The 15,663-nt window shown below is 44.0% G+C and overlaps 1 protein-coding gene across 4 annotated transcripts in view; it reads right to left on the bottom strand.

Annotated features, from left to right (window-relative positions):
• Positions 1-522: 522 nt before the first annotated feature.
• arhgap21a (Rho GTPase activating protein 21a) overlaps positions 523-15,663 on the bottom strand; it is an 86,937-nt gene continuing 71,796 nt past the window's right edge. For all 4 annotated transcript variants that reach the window (XM_083936347.1, XM_083936346.1, XM_083936345.1 and 1 more), the window contains 17 exons: positions 14,521-14,667; positions 14,341-14,443; positions 14,192-14,228; positions 13,851-13,967; positions 13,280-13,579; positions 12,219-12,283; positions 11,950-12,098; positions 11,479-11,621; positions 11,199-11,357; positions 10,192-10,270; positions 9,938-10,011; positions 9,686-9,775; positions 9,481-9,606; positions 9,340-9,381; positions 8,704-8,809; positions 5,820-5,851; positions 523-3,339 (listed from right to left, as the gene is read on the bottom strand). In XM_083936347.1, coding sequence (XP_083792473.1) covers positions 1,681-3,339; positions 5,820-5,851; positions 8,704-8,809; positions 9,340-9,381; positions 9,481-9,606; positions 9,686-9,775; positions 9,938-10,011; positions 10,192-10,270; positions 11,199-11,357; positions 11,479-11,621; positions 11,950-12,098; positions 12,219-12,283; positions 13,280-13,579; positions 13,851-13,967; positions 14,192-14,228; positions 14,341-14,443; positions 14,521-14,667 — 3,428 coding nt within the window. In that variant the 3' untranslated portion in view covers positions 523-1,680. The remainder of the gene's footprint in view (positions 3,340-5,819; positions 5,852-8,703; positions 8,810-9,339; positions 9,382-9,480; positions 9,607-9,685; positions 9,776-9,937; positions 10,012-10,191; positions 10,271-11,198; positions 11,358-11,478; positions 11,622-11,949; positions 12,099-12,218; positions 12,284-13,279; positions 13,580-13,850; positions 13,968-14,191; positions 14,229-14,340; positions 14,444-14,520; positions 14,668-15,663) is intronic.

A 15,663-nucleotide genomic window follows, 5' to 3' on the forward strand; every position in this document is an offset into this window, starting at 1 on the left:
TGAACTCCATTACTTGGGGTAAGGACTCATATTACTGCATACGGACTGCATATTAATGTATTGATTTTTCACAACATGCTTTGACTTTTTGATGACATATATATATGGCTCATATAGGCTAGTACTTCATAGAACAACTTACTTTGTTATGCCATAGAATAGTATTTACATTTACAGTACCTGGAATTCTGTGATATTTATTCTCCCAAAGCCTTCAAAATAGTCGGACATATGGATCGGATTGATTTATCATTTATCCATGTTGCAATTTCTATTATTTCATATGCATGTTTACTTTTCTGTTATTGTAAGAAATTGAGCAACATGCCACTTTACCTACAATGTGACTTTATGTAGTAAAACTATAAAGGCAGACTAGAAAGGACAAGCGTTCATATTTGAGGTATGTATCTGAGCAAAGATTAAGAATAAGGTGAAACATTTGAAAAGAATAAAAGACAATGAGACCAAACGGACACAAGAATGTAATAAAGATTATTTATTTCCAGTGTTTGTTGAGGGAGGGCGTTGCACACCCATGTTTTGCTGTACATAGGCGAGATGTTCACTATTCAGAAAACATTGTCTCATGCAGTTTTAAAGATAACTTTGTTGGGGTTTTTTTCCTCCCAGGTTTTAAGCGCCCATGCATTTCACTGCACTTGAAAAATACAGATGGGGAATAAAAACGTAGTGAGAAGTCAAACTATAATGAAACGCAGACACTGACATACATTTGAATGCTCTGATGTCGATGTTGAAACAGAAAACGTCTCTGGAATGCCTGAGATCATTCTCTTCTAAAAATGTTTTGTCAACTGTTGGTAAAACTGTTTTAAAAAAGAGGGAGAAAATAGGCACTTTTTTATTTTTGAGATAAAAACAACGTGTAAAAACATACTTTTTGGACTATAACTGGAGAAAGTTTGGAAATAAACTACTGTACCAAGCATAACATACTATAGTATCAGCATTTCATGACTGTTTTTCAGTCTTTATTTGATAAAACTATAATAATCGTCCAGTCCATCAAGCTAATATCTGGCTGTTGTGACTGTACTGTGAAAAACAAACTTCCCACAGCACCCAGCTCAGAAAGCAGCCCTCAGTTACATCCACATACTTCAAGTACAGGCAAGAAAAATAAAAACAACACATACATATTCTTTTAAAAATGACAATATTGTCACAAGCAACTAGTGTTAGTCCGAAGAGAGTAATACATTCTTCATACCGCTTATAATAGGAAGAACTGAATCATGATTCCATATAAAAAAGCTTCCTCCTGCGTTCAGTAATAGTCAAGCTGAACCTGTTACTTTCCAATAGTGCTGTAAAACAATCCACAGTCCATTTCTGTCCCACTGAAACAACAAGCAACAGTCCCATTCTTGCATTAGCAGGGTTGGATCTTGGCAGGAGGAAGTCTGAGTTTTGTCCACGTCTGTTCCAGTATGGCCAGCGAGTCAGCGGAATCACACACATAAAACATCTCTTCAGCATTATTCCAGTAACATCATGTAAGCCTATACACAGTATGTACAGTAGATACATAAAGTATACTTTGTAGAAAAAATATTGTGCCGTAACCTTAGCTAAAATACCTACATTTGTACATTTACGCATTCATTCGGGTCCTAAATCCTTGCACACACACGAGACAAGACCACTTTGGCCGTTTCACAGATACTGGTAGAACCGTGAGCGGACAACCTGTGCTCCAGACAGTTTGTGTGGGTGAGCGTCCGCCCCGAGGCTGGCCTTGCTTTTGCTTTGCAGCCCACTCCCGTTAACGTGCTCCCCTGCCAGCGGCTGTGCGCCCGGGGACGCTGAAGGAGGAGGTCTTTCGGGAGCTACGTCCTGGGGTTCGGGATGATCGTCCTCGGGAACTGCTTTGGGTGCGACTTCAACGGTCGAATCTGAGCCTCTGTGTCGCTCTCTGGTGATCCAGTCCCGGATAGAGAAGTCCTGAGAGGAACACCTTGGCTTGAGGCGGTCCAGAGCTGACAGTTCAGCCGTCTGGTCCACCCCGCCCTGCTCCCTCCAGTCGTTGATGACCGCCAGCTCTGCAAAGTCTCTCTGCCCGCCCATGGTGTGCCTGCGGCGGATGTTCTTCTTCTTCCCGCGAGCATCCGGAGTTCGGTTCTTCTGGGTGAACATGTCGTCAGCAGACGTGCGTAACCTGAATTTGAGCCGCTCTGTGATCTTAAGGTGCCAGGCTGGTTCGGGGCGCTCAGACTCGCTGCGTGAGGACGAGCTGAGGCTGCTTGTAGACCGCCCTTTCTTCATCACCTCCAGGACTCGAGAGAGCCGCGTGGAAGACTCTGCCCTCCCCTCGCTACGTTCCCCGCTCCCAGCGACACCCTCCACCGATGATTCACTGTCTGTTTTCTGTCTCAGCGACCACCTTCTGGAGAGCGTGTCGCACTCAATCATCCTGTGTGACGGGAAAAGGCGCCGTGCTTCCAGTTTTGGTGTGGTGCTGCCCTCAGCTGCTCCACCTCCTCTCTGTTCAGACTTTTCTAGGCTCTGCTCCGGACAGGGTGTGGACTGGCTGCTGCCACCGCCTGGGGCAAAAACAGGAAAGTCGCTTTCACTGTCCGTCTCCATGGGTCGTCCCTCGCTAATGAGCTCGCTGCGTTCGTCGTCTGCCTCCTCCCCACCCTGCAGCTCCGGACTAAGCGCGCTGGACTCTGCTCCGGTCAAGAATGTGATGGAAGAAGTTGTGGAGTAGTCTGAGGTGATGGAACTCACCTCTGCACCGGCTGACGCCCCTGGACCTGCCGCCAGTCCGACACATGCTCCTGCAGGAAGATCAGAGGACGCTCCAGACCACTTCTTTGGTCTTGACCGTGGAACAGACGCTCCAGAGCTCATCGTCCCGAGGTCTGACGTGTTTTCATCAAGCTGGGATGGGGGATCTGACAAGGAGGACTTCGCCTGAGGAGCTGTTTGGTAGATATTTGGGGACGGGGAGGGGGAAGGTGAGGGGTGTCTGGGTGGAGTCTTCTCCTTCAGGAATAAGGAGTTTCTGTGCTCTCTCTTGGCTTTAGGTGTGAGCTCTACAGTTCTCCCGTTCTCTTTCCTCTCCTCCGCTCGCACTGGCTGCTTCGCGTTGGGGCCGGGACGAGTCCCGCCTTTTACCTCAGTCTGGAGGCCGTGGTGGTTCGGCTTCGGGCCGGGGATTTCCTTCTTGGGGAAGACGGCATCCAGATCATCATCTGAGCTGCTAGGCTGCGGCTTGTCCTTTGATTTCTTTCTTTTGCGGCTGGCTGCAGCAAAGATGGAGGAGACCAGGAGCTCTCGGCTGCACTGGTCCTTCCCTGAGCCCCAGGAACCCTGCAGAAAGGGAGACGGAGAGGAGGAAAATAAGTATGCTGATGCTGAAGAGGACAAGAACCCCTCAACCCTGCCTGAAAATTTAAACCTGTACTCCACCTGCTCCCCGTGAAGCATCATAAACCATAGAAGTGGACAGAGAGAGGAACATTAACAGGCGTAATTAACAGGGAGCACAGTATTGTTTCCATGCCAGCCTTAAAGCAGAAGCAGGAGAAGCAGCAGCAGCGCATGAACTGAAGCATCCCTGCACGAGCCTGAGCTGTGGCATGACTGGCTCAAAAGCTGAATGAAAGCAGCCACATAAGAGCAGTGCAGTGATGAATGGCACCTGCTTTTGCTAATGACAAAATCTCAATTGTCAAAAATGCTTTTTTTTCTTCTTCTTTTTTTAAACTCAGAACAAGCAACTGCAAAATCGTGAGCTTCTTAGCCACAAGTTCTAGGTGGCGTGGAGCAGAAAAAGATGCTCACTGGAAGTACAGTCGGGTTCATCTGGTCAGTATTGACGGGCTGCTCATCTCATGAACTTAAAGTGAAATTCCAGTGTAAAATCATCCCAGGGTCTTTTTAGGCAAATTGGGTCATCAAATAAGCCATCGACACAATTTTATCTGTGTATGAACGATTAACGTAGATTTTCCGGTCACTAACAGCCTGCCTCGGCTAACACGGATTAGCTCGGGGCGGTGTGTTGGGACATTAAAATGTTTGTTACTAATACTGCTTAAAATAACAGCAAACCTCTGCAGCAGCATGGTAAGAGTCCTTACACAGAAAACAAAGCACCAACAATGTAGTGGACCCTGAGTTTATTAAAAGAGTGTTTTCAGACTTAGCTACTGGCCCCTGTACCAGCTGCTCTATTCAGTTAATTACCAAACACAATCCAAAAGGAAGGAGCCCACTAATGATTTATTACAGCAGAACACGTAAACGTTGTGGTCTGCTACAGACACACTGTAATCCCTCCGCCTAAGCGTCTCCATCGGCGTCTCAATGTCCAGATTCAAAACAATAAGCCGCTGGTTTATCAGAGCACGGTCATCGAAAACGCAATGGCAGCCTATGAAAAGTTTCTGGGTTTAAAGCTTTCATTTTTGTTTCGCAGTTGAGAAAGATACAAACACGAATCACTCTGTCTCTCTTCACTTCAAGCTGCATGCTAGTCGTCTTTAGCTGTGCTGCTGCACTCACTGTGTACTGAGAGAAAGGAGTTCAACACCATCAAAATACACGCCAAAATTCCTATGTTTCTCCTTGATTGGTAAGATCACTTTCATGTTTACTTGTTTGCTGGAATGGCTAACGCTAATGGCTAATGCTAACTGTCATTCAAACTCCTCTAATCCTTGTTTTTATGGTGTGATTTGCCAGAGGGGACGGGTTCAAACAGGCTCAAACAGACTCAGATCTCCTGTAGCTACTGGGCCGGGTCTGACCAACCTGGCAACCCTACAGCTGGAACTATTTTTTGCTGTTGCGACTACGATCTTGAGACTCTAGATGGCGGTGTTCTGCTCATTCTCCACATTCAACCTTTAAGCCAAGTCTTAACTACGGCAGGTCTTAGTGATGTGTGTTAATGTGAACGCCCGTACACAATCTCCCACTGCCTTGCAAATGTGTAGCTAATCCTTTTGCAGCAGTTTTTTTTATGGAGGATCAGAGAGATAAACACAACAAGTAATTCCTGGACATAGAGATAAGTGTGATATGTGTTTGATTGTCTGACAGCAGCTGGCAGGTGGAGCTCCACAGGGGACATGACAGGAGGAAAACTAAACACTCGACTGTAGCCTACAACTCAGGGACAGACTGATTAGCTAGCTACCTAGCTTGATAACTGCGATAAACAGTGCACTTTTCACCTGTAAATGTTTGACATGTGTTCATGTTTGTAAGTAAAAGGAGATTTTAGCAGGAAAACTAATGTGGATTGTTTTCGAGTTACTAGCTCTTGTGTTGTGTACCGTTATCAAGCTGCTGATGTATGAAACGACCGAGACTTCATGCCTTCTACTGACTAAGATGAACACCCAGTCTTAGCCTACATGGTGCAACCGGTGTAACTATTAGGCTGGACTTAGAACGCAGAGTTACGACTGAATTGGCAAAAGACCAGGTGCAAGTCTTAGTATGGGCAAAGACTTTATCATGTTTGCCATTTAAAGGGACGTTTTTTTCTCAAGAGATGTTGCTGCTCACGTTCCGAAATCTACCTTTTCCAATACCTTAATGCACCAAATATACATTTTATTCCATTTTATCCAGAAATGTGGGACATCTATATGAGCTGGGCACATGTATCTGAAAGAAATAAGTGAGACTACCCTTTAAGAGGTGAAGGCTGCGATAAGTTTATTTGATGCCGATCCTGTCCTAAGGTGGAGGCGATCTCTCTTGCTCGTCACCTACCTCCTGTCATCACTTTAACACTAGCAGCTGCCTGAGAGGGTGAACGCTGGACACACACTCACCTTTGATTTAGCAGAGTCACTAGTCGGTGAATCTGTGGGTGAAAGAGAGAGAAGAGAGGGACACGTTAGATGATTTTTACATGGGAAAATGAATCAGGGAGAAAAAAAGGAGAACAATGTTGATGAGATGTGGAGTGAAAATACAGCGACTTTGAGAGGAGTGGGCACAAAGGTGAGCAGACAACAGGCCATGCTTCACACAGAGACGGATGAGCTCCACAGTTACACTCAGGTCCACATTCACATGGGCGTGTTTCCGTTATTCCTCAACACACTCGAACATCGAGTCGGTTCTCATCTTTACTAAAGTTTCTAAGTGATACTGAGTGCAACTGTAGCAACGGACACAAGTACAGCGGGGCAGGAAACGTGCAATGCAACACAAGGATGGAGAGGGAAATCCAGGTATGCAGACGTGAACCCTACGGTATCATTTACTGATAAAAAACACCTTAAACCACAGATACATAGGGCTGGGCATTCTTTTAAATGTTTCAATGCCAGTGCATTGTGGTACTTTAAAAGTCTCCCATAAAAAAAGTTTTTCTCTTGAAACAAAATAAACCACAGTTGTTAAATTTGAATTGTGTTCAAAACCAGTGGTTCCTAACTTTTTTTTCTCCAAACTCAAACTTTGGGAGATCAATAAATACATTATAACAAAGCTCAAGTTTTAAAACTTTTTTTTTAGGTAGAATTAGCTTCCTTCGGTTTAATAGAAAAAAATTAAGAATCATCATATTTTATGTTTGACATGAACCAGTCAATGAGCTCTGAGGAGTTTGGTTGAGTGACGGTCCCTTCTCAGACTATTTTATTTGAATTGAGGCATAAAGAGGTAAAACTCTCCAGTATTTTACAAGACAAAAAGTTCTACAGTCTAAAAGTATACATAACTTTGTGTAGATGAAAGAACCCTGCTTACTATGTCAGAGATTCACCTCACACTGGTGTTCAACCCACTGGCTTTGCCCAAAGAAAATAGTCTAATGCCGTGTTCACACCAAACGCAAAGCAAACCTTTCACGCAGAATGATTATATACAGAGTGAATGACAAAAAAAGATAAATTTGCATGACGCAGTGACGATCGATCCAAACTCCAATCAGAGAACAAGCCCTTTAAAATGTTTGCTTATCGTCTTGCGGATAGACGCAACAAATCGTAAAGTCAGACTTTATTCAAATCAACATCATGATGTAGTTATTTCGACATACGTCTGATCCGTTTATTGCAATTAAATCACAGCAAAATGTGTTTATTTTGGGTTCATACCGCTGCAGTAGCAGCAGTCCTGCGGTTCCTGGAGAAGGCTGTGAAATTCACTGAACTGTTTGCGCCTGTGGACGATTTGATGAACATGACGGCGTTTGGTGTGCGAAAATTCAATTTGGTGTGAACACATCATTCAATTGGCAAAATAATTTGGTGTGCTGTCGGTCTGATAAGCAAGATAACGTCTGGACATTCAATGCAAGCCTGTAGTACTCACAGGTTTTTGTCAAAGCCAAAAAAACACTGAGGTTTGACACCCAACCTCACAGATACACTATGACGAAGCTTCTTAGCAATGTGGAGTGACATGAGCTGCCATGACAACAGTGACACGGTGAAGACGAAGACAGCTATGGAAGAAACCAAAAAAAAGAACAAATAACAGAGAAGTGACAGGGGGGGTCACAGAGGGGCTAGCTATATGAAAAGAAGGGACACTACATGAGAAAGAGAGTGTCAGCAAGGAAAACCTTTAGTCAGTCCTCACCTGCTCATATATCATCCTTCTAAAGCTAAAATTTGTTTTTAAGTTTTCTTTGTGTGTCGTAGCCAAGCCCCCCTATACACACCCCTTTACAATACAGATGATGGCACAATACGCAAGTGCACACTGACTGGTGACGTAGAAACCATACCATGGCTATCTCTCCTGTTGGAAAGCTTGCGAGACAGTGAGGAGAGACAGCGGAGAGCCTTTTAGAAAGTAGCACCGGCCTGTGTTGGGTATACTCTGATAGAAAACCCATAACACCGGACACTGCACAATACCGTGTAGACGCTTCGCTTCCGGTGTCTTTCTTTCTCTTTTTCCTCTCTCCCTCTCTCTTTGGCATTTCTTGCACTTAAAAGAACTGCGGGTTCCTGCAGACTAGGCAGCTACACTGGGGGCAACAATCCTCCTTCTTCCTACAGTTCCAGCTGTCCATCACAGACATTATAGAGTCCATCAGTGTCATCATGGTGTGATAGACTCCTCCCACTTGGCCTGTGTCAAGATCATGTATGTGTGAATGCTGGGAAAGCCTTTAGGACACCCGACAGAGCCTCACTAGAGACAAGAGGAATCAGAGGTCGCCTTTCACTGTAAAAACATCTATTTGTGACGTGGGAAAGAACATGCCGTATTAATGCAACAGGATAAGGGGAGGGAGAGAACACAGCCCAGTCGTGGAGTTGGACTAAAAAGAAGTATTAAAGGGTGATTAAAAAAGGAAACGGACATTTAAATTGATCAAATACTGAGGAGGGGGATATATCTCTTAAAGCACATGAAGAAGCGTGACAATTTATTGCAACTTTTTAGTGATGCAAATAAATTACCAACTGAAACCGTCACAGGCATTTGGACTCATGGTTAGCCATAGACATTTCTATCTAGTGGCAACAGCCAAATAAGCAAAAAAGGGGAAATTTAGTCTAGGGAAGAAGCAGCGTTATCAACATTGTTTTTTTTTTTTTTAGATCGCACACACACACAAACACACACACACACACACACACACACACACACACACACACACTGGTCCCGCTATGACAGCGCTCAGCAGAGAATAGGGTAGAGAAAGACTAAACCCACCAAAGAGTTGGTCTGCCAGAGGCAGCACGTTACCTGATACTTCACCCTGCGACGTGCCCGTCCGGCCGATGTTGGTGAGCAGGTGGTCGATGTTGGGCACGGGCTGAGACTCCACCGCACTCTCGTCACGGGACACGGTCTGAAATAACAGGGAGCTTTTAGAGAAATGTGCAGTCCTAAAAGATAAAACACAATATACTCATCAGCTATTGTGTTGCAGTCAAATGTGTCTTTCTGTCTGTCCGTGTGTGTGTGTGTGTGTGTGTAATTCATATATCTGAAGAACTGTCAATCTGATCGGCTTCACACTTAACAGGTGTATTGGGAACCCAGGGGAGTGCAGTGTCAAATCTGGTGCACGATGGTGGCGCTATGACAACAAACTGTTGAACTGTAAGTCACTGAAACAAAATAATGAATTCCGCCATTTCGAATTGAGCCCAAATCAGTTTTTTGCTTATTCCTCCTACAAATGTTGAGCAATCATCACCAAATTTGGTACGGATCACCTCTGGACCAAGATGGAAACATTTTTTTTCAAGATTTTTTTTTTTTTTGTTGTTCTGTGAAGTTTTGCTAGAGCTGGTCATGCTCAAATGCTGCGGGCAGTGCTTATATAACAATAAATATCGTATATGATATTTAAATGGCAGTGATGCCTGTACTCACCACTGGATCTCCATTTCCATCGTCAGTGAAAAACCAGTCATACTAAAAGGGGAAACAAAGCATTTAAAAAAAACAATACATTTTTGTGTTTTTATGTAGAAATGTAATATCTGTAACGGCAGTTAAAGATCTGACGCTCACATTTTGAATGAGCGCCTCCACTATCCTGTACTGGTCTGGCATGTGTGTCACCATGTGGGTCATGTTGTCTTCGGTGGTGCGCACCAGAGTGGGACCAAACACGATGGCCAGGTTCCTCGGTTCCATCTAACAAACAAGAAGTTTTAATTATACTTTTTTAATTTCTTTAAATCAAAGTTGATTAAGAATTCTGTAAGTCACACACCTTATTCTTCTCTGAGTTTTCAGCCACAGTTTTGAGATGAGCCGAGAGGAACTTGAGGGTCTCGTAATGATGATCCGGCAGCTCGTGGAGCTGAGTCAGAAGAGAAGGAACATTAAACAGGTGGAGCCACAGGTGATTAAAATGAACAACTTTAAAACTTTCAAGAATGTAACTAATTCCATGCAAAATTAGATTGTGAAATACTTTTCCGGGGTTTTTCCCTGACTGTGTGCAACCTGTTTATGAACTCACCAGCCTCTTGAGCACTTTAAGTCTCTCCACTGGGTCCTCCGTTCTGTTGGCATCTATAAAATCTGCGTACCTATCTGCGGGCAGAAAGGAAAAATTAGGCAAAGGCTGGAGGAGAAATACAGTTCAAAAGAAAAAGGAGGAGGAGAAATACAGTTCAAAAGAAAAAGAAGGAGGAGAAATATAGACGTTTTACTGGGTTGTAGTTCTCATTTTTGGCCACTAGATAGAGTGCACAACCTTTGAGAAAAACGTACCATTGGTGAACAGCGGCTCTGGAAGTTTACGGAAGAAAGACTTTAGTAAACTGCTGATCACATTGAGGTCCCTCCATTTCTGTAAAACACAAAAATAGAATGCAGAGTAAGTAATTACGTCACTGCAACCTTTTTATCCATTTTAGATTATGGAGATCTGATGTATATGAACGCCTCAGCTCAGTATCTAAAGAAGATTGATGCTGTTTATTATGCTTTTCTGAGGTTTATGACTAGCTGTAGAGCCCTGACCCATGACTGTGCGTTGTATTCTCGAGGTGGACGGCCTTCTTGGTCCATCAGGAGGCTGGGACACTGGTGCACTTTTATTTACAAGGCCATGCTTGGGCTACTGCCTTCTTACATCTGTAACTTAGTCACACGGAGAAGTGTCGATTCTTATGATTTGGCTTCAAATGATCAGTTGTTGCTGTCTGTTCCATTTGCCCGCACAGAACTGGGGAAAAAGGACTTTCGTCTACTCTGCCCCTTCTACCTGGAACATGCTGCAAAAAGACTGGAAATCAACTCAACTGATTTCTTTGAATGCTTTTAAATCCAGACTGAGAGCACTTAAGACGACCTCCTTTACTTGTTACTGTTTTTTATAATTTTATTTGTTGTCTGTATATTGTAACTTTGTAACTTTTTGCTGCCTCTTGGTCAGGACTCCCTTGAAACAGAGGTTGTTAATCTCAATGGGACTTTCCTGGTAAAATAAAGGTAAACAATTTTTTTTTATTCAAAATGCAAAATGACTCGGGGTACTGTCACTCCAAATACTGCACACAATCTAGATACAAGACTCTGCTTTGGCATTCTGATTCGTTGGATGCTCAAACATGACATAAATACAGAACTGACTTTAATTTAATTTGCACACGCTTTAAGGCACATTTCAGGCAGGCATCCATTCTCATTTGTCCGTCACACATTCAGGAATGTAGAATGTGAGACTCCAAGGACATTTTAATTTAAGCAACATGGATCAATAAAGTGTCACTCACATCATCCTGGATATCGATATCATTCATGCCCTTGTTATTTAGCTCCTCCTGCATGTTGGAGATTGCAGCGTTGTTCCCTGGGACTCTGTAGATGCCTGTGTACTCCAACCCCCTCTCCTCCACCAGCTTACAACAGACCTCCACGATCAGAGGCACAAACTAGACACGGGAAAATGGACATACAGCGTGAAATTACTGTGAGGAGAGGTGCAAAACAAAAAAGCAAGTAGGGTGTATTTGTTGTTCCTGGTGTTGTTTTACATATAACACAAGTGCAGACCTTGTTGGTCAGTGCAGGAGGACAGTCGTCCAGCCTCACTCCAAACGTGACTCCAGGAGAAGGCTTCTTCTCGAAAGGTTTCCTCATGAGCCCCGGGATGCCCTTCCTCCACGTCCCTTTATCCTTGGGAGGACTGGTGTCATCTGCAAACACAGTGGAAAGTACAGTACAATGAGTACATATGAGTTAGGGCTGCACGGTGTGAGTGCACTCAAAGTCAGAGTCAAGTGTAAAATGTAACTAATACTCTCTATCAAAGTCTTTCGTGATGTGTTTACTGTGGTGAGTTGGTGCTGTGATTACAATTTAAAAAAAACAACTGATTGATTGTGCAGCCATAGTATTAGTAGGATTTTTTTTTTTCAGTTTAAAATATGACAGAATTGGTTTGTGTCATATTTCTTTCTGTCAAGACATGAAACCTTAAGAAAAATCTACATGATATTAAAAGGTAGTTGTTTCTTTTCCTACCTTTGTGCATGTTCTTCCTCTCCTGCTCGGGTTTGGGTGTGAGTGGACTCGTGGCTCTGGTCTCTCCTTTACCTCCCAGCAGCGTCTGTCTGATGCTTAACGACTGGCGTGAGGGTTTGGGCGACGGCTCCGTCTTGCTGCCTGTCGGGCTGGGTAAGACAGGAACGCGAAAAAAAACATGAACTTTCCAATCAGAGATAACTTACGTTCTCCTCAAGTGTTACGACCTCCCTCCTCTCTCTTTGGTCCCCTCCCTAACTCCAGCTTACCTCATCAAGGTGTTGTACTCCTTGATCTTCCTGCTGATGAGGTCATGGCTGGTGAAGGCCGCATTCTAAAAAAAGAAAGAAAAAGGAAGGAAGGAAAGGGGAGCAGAGCAGGTCAGACACAATAGGTGATGGTTAAGGCATCAGGTGCAGTGACAGGCCATAACGGATCTTTTTATAACCTGCTGCTATCGGGTGACGCAGGTAAGAGCGTTGGAATGTTAAAGTATGGAGCGTGTGGTTACGTCCTAAAGAGAGGGGAAGGACAAGCTTGAATTTTCTAATGAGGTGTTTTATAAGGCACAGTGGAGTTTATAATTTCCAATATATATTTATATGCTCAATATGCGTTATAAGAGGTCTTGAAACAATTAGAAAACATTAATAGCTGAGCTGCAATGAGCATGCTGTAAAGGTCACAAACAAAAGTGGGCCATGACTTAGATGGGAGGAGGGGGCCGAGAGGATGTGACAGTCATTTTAGGGCAGCAGGACAATTCTACAGCAGGTGATGTCACACTGACAGGTGTGTTATAACAAGAGGATGTTCACCTGGAGAGAGACCCTGAGGCAGCTGTTCCAATGGGAACTATTCAGGTAAAACTAGATAAAATCTATTAAGAAAAAGCTGCTCAAGCCAAGGCAAAGGTAATAATATGGTGATTGATGTATTTTGCACATATATTCTTATGATTTTGGTGTAGTTAAATTAAATCCCTGGTTCGAATCCGGGCTAGGGCCCTTCTGTGTCTGCGTGGGTTCTCTTCAGGTTCTCCGGCTTCCTCCCACAGTCCCAAAAGTATAAGCACAAATAGTTGTCTCTGTCTGTTTCTTTATGATAGACTGACGTCCTGTCAAGGGTGTACCCCGCCTCACGCCCCAAGGTCAGCTGGGATTGGCTCCAGGGACCCCGTTAGGGTGGTTAAAGATGGATGGATGGAAAATCATTACGATTCTTAAGTCAAAAGGGGTTTTCCTCCCCCTTTGGAAACAACCAGACTTGATGCAATTCGCTCGTAATCTCAAATCCCTTGTGTGTGCAAGTGAATCAATGGGATTCTCACCTCCTCGTCCAGGTTGCTGTTCTCCTGTATGACTCTGATCCAGGCCAGCATGTCCTCTCGGTCCTCAGCCTGGAACAGGTACTCGCAGTCTGACGTAGTCAGCCGCAGCACGTTCTTACGCTTCGTGTCGCTGTAGGAGATGTCGATCAGACACGCCTTGATGCTGATGGGCAGAGGTTCGTCTACCGCCTGGCAGTTGGCGTGAGCCTGCCCTTCCTTTTTGTCTTTGTAAAGGCAGAGGTAACGGCCTCTCAACACAGCGTACATCTGTTTCCACGGACGCATACCTCCTCCGACACGCTGCAGAAATAGGTCACGAGAAGCAGACGGGTCTTACAAAGCAAAATCTGAAGGGATCTTTCTGTAAACGTTCCTATTGTTGGCATCATCACACATAATCACCGCTTCGAGGACAATACGAGACAAGGGGGTCAAAGGTAAAGATAAAGATATACTCTGGAAAACAAGGGCAGCCCTGCTACTGTTTATACAACCACAGTAGGTCATGTACTGCTTGAGCTTTTTCTGTGTCAGTGTGTGAGTTGTATGATGTGACAGAGACGGGCCGCACCTTGCCCTTGTCTGTGTTCAGTTGCTTGAAATGCAGCAAACCCTCCTTTGTGGCGTCGCAGAAGACGTCCGATGAACGTCTGGACCCCGAATCTTCAGACGACCTGTCCGCCACCGCCTGTGATGGGTGAGGAAAAAAGAATGAAGCCGAGAAAACACCACAAAGACTGGAGTGTTTTGACACTTTTACAGCCGTCCCTATTTTCCATAATATATTCACATTTCACTGGGGGAAGTTTTATCTTCTGGGTGTGAACTAATGAGCTGATAAACCTTCAGGCAGGAAAGGCAGATAAACCAGTCATGAACAAACTCATGCTTGATTAGGTGGAGTGAACTCACCTTCCTCAGACTTTTCAGACCAGGTATTAAGGACCTCCTAGAAGGGAGAAATTATTTATTTTTTCAAGTAATTTGAACAGTTTCTTTTCAGTTTTCCCTCAATATACATATATAATGGGTATTGTTTACTGATTGTGGGTATAACTTACCCTCTGCTCTCTTCACGGTAGTTATCCAGGCCTTCATCATACGACTTGGACCGCTCAGTTTTAGTACCAGAATCTGACTCAATAATTGTGAGACGGAGAGAATCTATTAAGAGAGGGTTGAACAGTTATTTGTGACCATTCATAACCTATACATTTTTGCTGCTTTGCTTAGACACATACCTTGGTCATGAGAGAGCTGGCGTCGAATGAGAGGGGACGGAGAGGTGGGGCTGGGTGGGATGGTCGTGATGATTGGGGTTCCAGATATAACAGCAGAGGCAGGAATGTGTGCGCTGTCCTGGTCAGTACTGGGACTAGATGGTTCATCTGAGGACAGAAGGAGAAAACAATAAGTGGCGAGTTCAAGAGTGGATTGGAAGGATTGCGGGAGCTGATATCACCATGAATGTGCAAGAATTGCGACAGTTTCAAGGTCCGATCCACAACATTCACGCCCGTAACGCTTTGCAGCTGAGTGCAATTTACTCTTTTAGGTTTATTATTGCACTTATCCATGTGGCAAAAAACACAGCAGGCTGAACAATGGCAGAGAGAAAAAGAACTTCTGCCAAGCAATTGAAACATGACAGAGTGAAACCATTTTTTAATATCCCAGTGTGTCAGTGCTGTTGGTGTGTTCAAACACACACCATCTAACTGTAGAAGAAGATGGCATAATTTAAAGCGGAGAACATAAATACACTTCATTATCACAAACTTTCTGAGGACACTTATCATTTTGTTGCAACTGCATGTGGCTGTTAGCGCTGATCTTTGTGAATTGGACTGTTTTTGCAATGAGGCCAAATGTATGCATATTACCTCATTTAAAATATGTGCAAACATCGCAGGAGCACAGAGACGCTGCTTACCTTTAGGGTGCATTTCACCCTTTCAATGGGCTTTGAGAATTACACAGGTTTTTTTGTCTTATTTGTACTGTACATGTTTAGAGGCTGCAAAAGCTCCTCAATCCTTTTGTGAATTTGCCTCTTGAGCATTTTAGCTCTGAACTGACTCTTAGCTAAACCCCTCCCCAAAACAGTGACTGTCCAATTGTAGCGTAGCTTACTTGGCATTTAAAAGAGTATGAGGGGTGGTGCCTTTTTTAGAAACCAAAAACACAAGCGCAAAAGTCTAAGGAATAGAATAAAAAGTTGTTAGCATATTGGACTAACTAGCTTCCTTCCTCCTTCTGAAGACACAACATACGCTGGTTAATATTACTACATTTGTTTACATCCAGTTCAGCAAAACAAACGTCCATCACTACATGACCCACTGTGCAGCATTTCCACACTGTGTGGAAGCCTGTGTATGAAA

This window comes from Echiichthys vipera, assembly GCF_963691815.1.
Source record: "Echiichthys vipera genome assembly, chromosome: 21".
Lineage (NCBI taxonomy): Eukaryota > Metazoa > Chordata > Actinopteri > Perciformes > Trachinidae > Echiichthys > Echiichthys vipera.